Source organism: Ochotona curzoniae, unplaced genomic scaffold, assembly GCF_017591425.1.
Source record: "Ochotona curzoniae isolate NIBS_2020 unplaced genomic scaffold, NIBS_Ocur_1.0 scaffold_4701, whole genome shotgun sequence".
NCBI lineage: Eukaryota > Metazoa > Chordata > Mammalia > Lagomorpha > Ochotonidae > Ochotona > Ochotona curzoniae.
In genome coordinates, this window is record NW_024467122.1 from 43,994,680 (window position 1) to 44,004,283 (window position 9,604).

The 9,604-nt window shown below is 39.9% G+C and overlaps 1 protein-coding gene across 3 annotated transcripts in view; it reads left to right on the top strand.

The window, feature by feature from the left end:
* Positions 1 to 4,353, top strand: part of FMN1 (formin 1) — a 360,709-nt gene extending 356,356 nt beyond the window's left edge. For all 3 annotated transcript variants that reach the window (XM_040969588.1, XM_040969589.1, XM_040969591.1), the window contains 2 exons: positions 1,517 to 1,601; positions 2,773 to 4,353. In XM_040969588.1, the coding sequence (XP_040825522.1) occupies positions 1,517 to 1,601; positions 2,773 to 2,817 (130 nt within the window). In that variant the 3' untranslated portion in view covers positions 2,818 to 4,353. The remainder of the gene's footprint in view (positions 1 to 1,516; positions 1,602 to 2,772) is intronic.
* The last annotated feature ends 5,251 nt before the right edge of the window (positions 4,354 to 9,604 follow it).

The following is a 9,604-nucleotide window of genomic DNA, read 5'->3' on the forward strand; positions in this document are numbered from 1 at the left end:
TCAGCATGTGTTCACTTTACACTGTCAATATAAATGAAGCTAAGCATATTCTCATAGGCTTCTTAACCATTTGTATTGCATCCTTGGAGAAAGGTATAGCCACATCATTGGCCCACTTGAGGGTTGGGGTGTCTAATTTGTCTTCTTATTTAAATTGTAAGAGTTCTTCATGTTTGACATGCAAGTTTTATCAGATAAGTGATTCTCAGATTCTGGTTTTTTTTTACACTCTTCGGTTACCTTTATATTTAACTGATGTAAATTGGTAAAGTTTAACATGTGTAGATGTTAACATGCTTTGGCAAAAATGTCAAATTTCAAAGTTGTGTTAATATTATCTGTTGAGGGGATCACAAGCCAAAGAGCATTGGCATGGTCATAGCGTATCATTCATCAAAATCTACTGCACTGCTCACAAAAATAGAACTTCCCCAAGCTGTCTAGGTGAGCTTCTTGGCTAGGTGGTTCTGAGACTTCTGGGCATGGAACTCAGCTGCAGGAGGGAGAGAGGAAAGGAGGATATGAGGCCTGAAGAAGTGGCTACCTTCTGGGGAAGAGAGTATTAGCATCCTTGTGAAGAGGACAGAGTTTGTAAATGTAGCCCAGATGAAAATAAGACCCTTATTTCAACATTCCTGTTTTATTTAGAACACAAAGAACAAATTATAAAAGTGGAGGAACTATTTGGACAACTTAGAGACTTCTATTTTTCAAACAAATTTTCACAAAATGTGAAAGCACCTTCCTTTTAAAAATTAGAGCCGTTTTTAAAATATAGAATCTTATAAGCTACTGCTGCTGCAAAGATTTTTACCTTGACCTCCAGGTGTGAAAAGACCTCCAAAAGTCTGTGGCAGGGGAAGCTGAGGAGGAGAAAGAGACAGAGGTGGCAGAGGCGGGGGCCTTTAGAGGGGAAGAAAATGTGGAGTTGGGGGGCTTCAGAAGAGGAAGGAGGGGGTGGTGGTTTCCAAGGAAGAGGGTATTAGATGTGGTGCTGGACAGACATCCTCTGCTGACTTCTGTGTAAGTGCTTTTAATCTACTGCTATGGATTGGAAACTTGTTTCTGAGCAAGTCTTAAAGACATGGTCATTTTATGACATTGCAGTGAAGATGTCAACTTTATGCAAATATGACTGCAACAGAACAATGGATTTATTCTAAACGAGCATGAATTGGTGTTTTCATGTCATGTGCAGTTCCTAGCACTCTGTGGGTGTTTTTAGTAAATGCACAACAGATTTCATCTGAAACAAATTTGAATTTTTAAAATAAAGTACTTTATTCCTTTAAGAAAAAAAAAACCCCTTCACTTTGATAAGGCATAAGAGAAGCTTTTATACCTAATTAGAGTTTAATAATGAGAAAGAAGCATTGAAAAGGCGTTCCATGTTTTTTAGCTGCTGATTGGTTATTCCTAAATTATGCAGATTTTGTGTAATCGGACCTCTTCCCTTTTGTCTTCCCTTTGCCCCCTTCTCCCTCTCTCCCCTCCCCACTCCATGTTTCTATTTTAGATTGAAAGTGGCTCAGGCATCTGTCAGCAAGTTGACATCAGAGAAGAAAGTAGAGACGAAGAAAATCAACCCCACTGCTAGTCTGGTGAGATGTGCTTTATAACCTCCAGAGTTTTTATTATAAATATTTCATTGCAACAGAGATGTACCAAAAGTATGTCCAAATTTAAGGCATAAAGCTCATAGATTAAAAGTAGTATCTGAACTATCTGTTCCCACCTAAGTACCATTTGCTTTTTGTTTTATATATATATAAATGTATATATATGTACCTGTATACATATATATGTATGTATATGTATATATGCATATATATATACATATATATATAAATCTTTTCCCATTTACTCTTTAGATGACTACAACAACCACAACTTAGCCAGACCAAAGCGAGGAAGCCAGAAACTTCATCCAGATCTCCCATGTAGGTGGCAAGACATTTTTACTAAAGCCATTACCTGCTGCCTCCCAGCATGAACACTGGCAAAAAGATAATTGGAAATGGAGCACCCCGGTTCTCCAAAATGTGTGAACATTCCAACTAGCAACTCATACACAAACACCCACTCCTGATTCTTTTATTGTTTTTTTCTCGTTCTCGTGTCTCTGATCCCTGAAAATTACTACTTGAGCATTACCCAATTTCATCAGTGTGTAGGAATGGAAAGAGCCCTAGAATTTACTACAAAATCAGTGTTGTTGTCACAAAGAGAACAGAGCAGACCAACCTGGCATGGTAAAAATTGGCGTTCGAGATAGATGCAATTGGGTAGTTGTTCTATTTAAAAATTATTTGCATTAATTTAAGAGGCAGAGAGGTACTCAGAGAGAATGCCCATCAACTGGTTCACTTCCCCAAATGGCCACAATGGGTAAGAGGTCAAAGGCAGGATCTAGGAACTTAGTTCAGGTCTCTTGCATAGGAAGCAGGAGCCCAATCACTGCCTCACACAATCTGAATTAACGGTAAACTGGAGTCAGGAACTGGATCCAAGAATTGAACTCAGGCACTTCAGATATAAGGTGAAGGCATTTTAGCTGGTGACAGCCACAAGACCAAATTTCTGCCTCCGATGTGATTCTTATCTGTTTGGTGTTTGGTGAGTGTGCTTTGATGGGACAAATAACCACTTAAGGAAAGAGGGATTGAGATATTCCCATTTCTAGGGTGTTTGGTGTAATCCTACTCAGATTTCTAGAGGAAAATTTGAGAAAAACAAAAATAAACAATAAGTTCATTTTTTTCTTCTTAACAGAAAGAAAGACTGCGTCAGAAGGAAGCCAGTGTGACCGCCAACTAAGGTGGAGCTGCATGAAAAACAGTAACAGTGGAGTTGTAGTTTGCATGTTTCTTTCTGACCCTGGGGCTGAGGAGGTTGTTGGAACATCTTCTCCTAGCTGTGGGTTTTGCTCGTCACTTTCTAAGGTCTACTGCACAGAGCATTCTGTGCCTTCTTTATGAAGTTCTTTATGAAGCCACAGAAACAGTGAAAAAAGCTACTGAAGGAAATATTTCATGGGTATTTGACAACTGTTGCTTATAGAGATCCAAAGTCCACTCCATTATAAGACCTGACGAAATAATAAGATTTTCTGAATGCTTTTGAAAGTTGAGAGTTCAAGCTGTCAAACTCAAGACCTATACATGTGACCTTGTTCCAATGCAGTAGAGAGATCTTTTATGACATATTTAAGCTCCATCTTCATACAGTGCTCTTTCAGTTACTGGTCCTAATGTTGACCCAACTACCACAAGATTCTACAGCATCTTTCTCATCAAAAATGTTGAAATTTACCCACATTGTTTTTGAAGAGGCTCAAGAATATGTGTTCTCAGACTGGGGGGACTGAATTGTTTATATAGCAGAAAGGAGAGAAAAAAGACTTGTATGTGGGTGGAGAGGGAATCAGTAGCCATAAACTTCATCCCGGGAAAAAAAAATTATGATACAAGTTATTGTCATCAGCTATTAGGAGAGTCTCCTTCAATTTTTCTATCAGCTCACTGTGGTTCCTTGAGTCATCCAAGATTCTGCACCCAAACTCCTGGAAGAAACTGTGAGACAAGAGCAAGGACAGCTTGAGTGTCAGTGGACCTGCTTAGACAGGCCACCGTGCAGCAACCACCCCTGGCGATTACACTTGTAAACAAGGGACAGAATGTTGACAGGCGGACACATTCTGCATCACGGTCTGTGGCTGTGGGCTAGCTTCCAGAAAGGAGAGCAACGGCCTTTTACCGTGACCTTCGGTGATAGGCATGTGAAGTAAGGTGACACAGAGGTTTTTTGATGTCAACTGAACATCTGAAGGGCAGAAGAAAAGTTCTTTTCATCAACATAAAACAAGGTGATCATATTAGTAATAAGCTGGCAAGGAATATTATGCATACACAACTTTTTCTGGTCCTGGTCCTTGAATCACAGAAAGGACCCCTTTGGGTCTCTCTGGCTTCTTTTTGTCTTTTTAAGTGAGTATTCTCTGAATCTGTCTTGTGAGAGAAGAAAAAGAATGATGGAATGATAATAAAATCAATGACAGTCGTGTTTAGATGGGACAGTGTGGACATGAATGGGAATTCTGACTCCCCACGTCCCCGACATGTGCAGCCCACAGTTTGCCCCCGTATCTTCCCAGAGCTTCTAAACTTGCCAGGTGCCTGAGTGTCTGTCCAGAATGTGCCAGACCATCCTCAGCCACCTCAGGGACACTCCTGGGATAGATTCAAGTACTGAAGGCAGCACTACATCCTAATACAACTACAGCCTCGAGAAACAAGAGTGCATGGTCAGGATCAAATCAAGCCGCAGAAGCCATATCCATGCAGGTGCTAACTGCCTTTCCTAATGGTTCTGAAGAAAAAGACAATGGCCACGTGGTTAGATTTTTCAAACTCAAAGGTGCAAGAAGCAAATTAGAACTGTCAATCAAAAACTTACATGACTAAGAAGGCTTGGAGTTGCTTTCTTACTTGGTTTGTCATTTTCATTTAACTGTGAAGAAAACCAAGGGAATTCATCACTTAAAAACAAATGCAGCCATGCTGTACTCCAGAAAGTCTCTTCTAGTATTGTAGGGAAGAAAAAATGGCAGTTTTACCCATGCCACAGAAATCAGCTCTGGTTCAGTAAGGTGAATGTTAGGACCAGATCTCTCTAAATCCTTATACATTTGAAATGAGGGAACAGCCAGAGGTTTTCAGGGGGGCCATTGTGGTCCACTTCAGTTCTCAAAGTAGAATGCGCATGAGAAATCCCTGAAGATAGGCAGGACCATTGCTGTGGCCACAGAACTCTAGGAACCCTCTTAACAGAGTTAAACACTAAGGAGGTAGAAACATTTGAGAGGGAGATAAACATAACCTACTTTGAATTTCAGCAGAGTGAATATGAAAATTCTACAGTAAAATATGTTTCCAGTGAGTAAGATTTAACTGTCTTGGAGAAACCCAGTGATTTCATAATACCAGTCAGAACTATCAGTGTTTTATGGCACAATGGCAAAATCTCTAATTTTAAATCCTGCATTGTGTCTCCTGGCTGTGTCCTACAAATGGCACCCTAGTATTGATACGACATTAGTTTTTCATGTTCAGTACAAATAATGAAAATGCGTTCATGATAGTCAACCTAAAACAATGTGTAGGCCTTTCAAATGATCTGTCTAAAATGGGGGTTGCAACTGCATTACGTGGGACAGGTATGCCAAAGCTTGTGGTGGAGTAAAGTTCACAACTTGAGGCAATTAGGGTTTGAGTAGCTGTTCTAGACAGAAGGGTGGCAGGATTGCTATGCTGAGTTTAACCAGTCAGTTACACCTGACTTATTACTAATGAAACCCAAAGAAAACCTGAGTGCATGAATAACTCTGCCTCTTACCCACAAAAACTCACCACATTTGAGGGTGCAGTTGATGGCACTTCAGATTCTTGCAAGAGAAATGCAATAATCCTTGAGCACACAATGACATCCTGAGTTACATTGAAGTATTGTGTTAAAAAAAATTCAGGCTTATGAGGTGTCATAAAATCAAAAAGTGTGCTATTTGGGTTTTTATGTGAGAAGAGGCAGTTGATTGTGAAAGAAGTAGAGAAAAGTGTAGCCAAGCAGCACGGTATGTATGGTGGTTGAGATCTGGGGGCCCCAGCTGACAGTCCCCCTGCCCAACAATTGCCTTTTCAATCCTTACATTGACTTCTCTGATGCCGTTTTACACCCTCACTGCAACTATCTGGAAATTATAGAAAAAGAAATTCTGAAATCTAGAAAGTAGGAAAAAGAAACACATTGGTGCTATTACACCTTTAAAAAAATGTTCTAGCCAAAACAAATTGCCAACATGGTTGAGGAATTGTGCGTCAAAATGGGTGGGTGCTGGGCTTCCGGTAAAAAGAAGCTCAAACCCTCTGCGCCTGCTTCAGACATCTCCTTATTTCATACACACCATAAAGAACATTTCCTGGATGAAAACCTCTTATGCTTGTGGTGGAGAGTACAGAAAAATGGAGGGAAGAAATTAAACAAGTTGGAATATTTAATATTCTAGCAAGATAAAGAAATATTGATACAGTTTCTCCAAAGGCCACACAGAAAATGGCAGAAGAACTCTTTAGGCGAAGATCTGCCTCTTAGCCTGGGATTGCACATCTTCCAATAAATTATGCTGCCTGCAACAGTGAAGGGTTATTAATATTGTTGTTGTTTTAGTTATACTTTTGCATTCTTCCAAGTGAAATGTTCTCATTTGCATGCTCCTGTCGGTGCTGTGAATCATTGCATACAGTAGCACAACAGACTAAACCACATCAGTGTGCGAAGGGGAGTTAGCAGCAAGTTCGCAGTGCAAACCTGCAGACCATCGTCCCCAGAAACGAGACCATGACTTTGGCGGAGCAACCTCTTCCCTGACATCCTGAATCAGTTCATTTTTGCAGTACTTCTCACTCATTCTTAAAAACAAAATAAAAACCAGTTTTGGACTTCATGTAGCAAAAGGAGGGCAAAAGTTCAGATATAGTCTTCCCCCAGGAAATATCTGATCCAAAGATGTAATATTCAATTTTCTTTCTAAAAGAAGGTTCTAGCAAGAGGTATCTACTGGATGTGAGCTTCATTTTTCTTTGATCCTGTCCACTCAAATCAGAAGGAAAAAAATAGTAACAGCTAAGAGGTGGGTGGGAAAAGGGAAGGTTTCTGCAGATTTGGTATAATCTACATGTCAGTGTATCTGTTCATGAATTACAAGAAGATGGACAGACCATGAAGTCCAATGTCATAGGAATCCTAACTAAGCACGTAAGAATGTGAAGCGCTGTGATGACTGATGGATGCAGACAAGGGAAGCATGCTTAGTGCCTGCTTGAGGACTCAGCCTGAGCCCAGCAATTAAGAGCAGTCACGCAGGAGACATGGTTTGATGCAGTGAGAGAAGTACTCAATCATTAGAGAGCCCTTACAATATGTTGTTTTTTGTTTGTTTGTTTTGATTGGCACATCCAGAAGACCACAGGTACCATATTTCATATATGCCCTGTTCAACTCTTGGGACCCTGCCTCTAAAGAGAGAAGCTTGAATGAAGAAAAAACTTAAGTCATATTTGTCACTTTGTCCTCATAAAGACGTCTTTTACACAGGTCAAACTAACTGATAGGATCTGGGAAGAGTTGACAGTTTTTAATCTTTTAAATGTGCAAGCAGCTTGCTGGATATATTTCCTTTAAGAGAGATCTCAAAACTGTTGCTGATATAAAACTGGCTTGGAGAAACGGGACTCCATAGATCTTTCTCCTTTAGGTTTACTTATCGTTATTTCTAACTCCATTGAAAATTGATTCCAGGCCTAACCAGGCTCAGATGCACATCGGTACGTGAGCAAGAGGCTCCTTTTGTGCCATCTCTGCCTGTCCATCAGCTGTTGACAGATTGTTAGAGACACTGAATTTCTTGTTTCACAGTTCTGCATGGCCCTTCCAAAGAAGTGGCAATCTACCAAACCCTCCCAGATCAACACTTTGAAGGAAAGCAGTGATTTTAATAGAGTTTTAACATGTCCAACCCAAAGCCAATTCAGTAGCCTTGTTTGTTCCAAGACCTTTAACCAACATTGTGATATAAGGTTAGAATTTCAGAAACATGTATAGTTAGCAACTCTCCTGGAAGTGCAGATATTAAATTGGGAGTTAACTCTCTCAAACCACCATGTGGTTTCTGGTAACAAAGAATTTGTTAGGGACACAGATCAAGCCTCATTAGGAAAGTGAGCATTCCACAAAGGAATTCTGTCGGTCTCATTCCTACTCCCTCCTCCACCAGGCCAGCCACTTTCCTAGCCAACTTGCTGAAAACCAGTGACATAGATCTTTCCTCTCTTAGCCTTCCTTTCCTGATATAGTGGTTCTCTTGGCTAACAACTCACATAAACTCCACTGCACATTACATTTTTGAAGTGCTAGATCTTGGGAAGACTGGCTTAATCTCAATTTTGATATGACTGTGGTAGATGATCATTCTACAGTCCATCTTTGCTCAGGTAACTTTCTAGGTTAAATTCTCTTTTAAGTATAATTGGAAAAGCTGCAGTCTGTCTCCTCCTTTACTAAACATTGATTCCGCTGTTTCCTTGAACTGCTGAGCTGTGTGTGAAACGTGATGGCATTTGGCTAGTAAAATGCAAAATTAACACTCCCCAAAAAATCTAGCCTAAATACCTTTCTACCAAATTTCAGCAGCCACAGAGGCTGAAAATTTCCCTGAATTCTGTGAGTGTGGATGCTGAGGGGCTTTCTACCTTTGAAACTATAAGGATGTCTTAAGGAGAGTGATTGCTTCCCCCACACGGAGTATGAGCTGCCCAGTGCATTCTTTTACTCCTAGCTTATCAAAGTACAAATCACATGTTTTCAGACATGCATTCGGAGTGATTTGTCAACATCATTGGTAGAGTTGTATCCGTTTTTTTTTAAATTATTCTCACTCAGGGCTTCCTTCCACTGTTATTTCTTGAAGCAAATATATTTTGATTGTTCAGCTAGGTTAGCTTTCCAAGGTCCATCTTTTCCAAAGGAAAGATTGGTTTCACAGGGTACTGAGTGTACAAGGAAATTACTCTCCACCTCTCTGGGCCATGCATCGTAGATATTTAAGAATCAACAACTCTCTGGGAACTTTGGGGTTGACTTGGAATTTCAGTTTCTTTCTGTGAGATGTATAAAAATGAAGATACAGCATACAAAAATTGTACTTCGTCTTCCCAATAAGGGACTAGAAGAACATTTAAAAAGCATATTGTCTTAGGTATACTCTCATGACCTAGTAACAGTTCCTCTTTCTCCTCTTTCTCCTCTTTCTTGTCAACTTATCTCTGGATATAATTTTATTTCTTCAAACCCATGATCACTAATGCATGGAGAAGGCGGTCTTAGCCTCAAGATTGTGTGCTACATAATCCTTGAAGGGCATCCATTCCCACTGGAGACAAATCTGTGAGTGAGGTAAAAAGTCAAGTAACGGTTCTGTTTGCCCGCTATGACTCAAGGGGATAAATGTACTTTAAAATCGTGAGTTAATTCTGCAGTGCTATAGTTTCCCAGAACAATTCAGGTGACCTACTGTCAGCTGTAGAGTCTTCAAAGAACTTCCATTTAAGGTATCAATCTAAGATACTCCTTAAACAAAACCAGTAACTTTTAGCGTTTGAGATTGGATCATTTTTAAGAATCTTTAGAGAAAGCATATCATTGATTCATCATAGTCCTTTCTTCCCTCTGAGTTTTAATTTAGCCTGGGAAGCAGGGTGTCCTTGGACTTTGATTTGGACAGTTGTGCTTTGGCCCAGGAAATAAGCACCGGCCTGCGTGCCCAGAACCTAAATGAAATCAGCCCACATCCTAATGTGAATCAGACCTAACAGAAATGTAAATTATTTCAAAACCTTTACAGTGTAATTTTTTAATAACACTTTAAAAAAAATAACTTTCCCTAAAATGCATTTGGTCCATGTGATTGTCTTCATGTGGCCTTATGAGAATGGAATGACAAAACAAGAGATGGAAAGATGGGACATTTGCATGAGGCCAATGCCGTATTTTC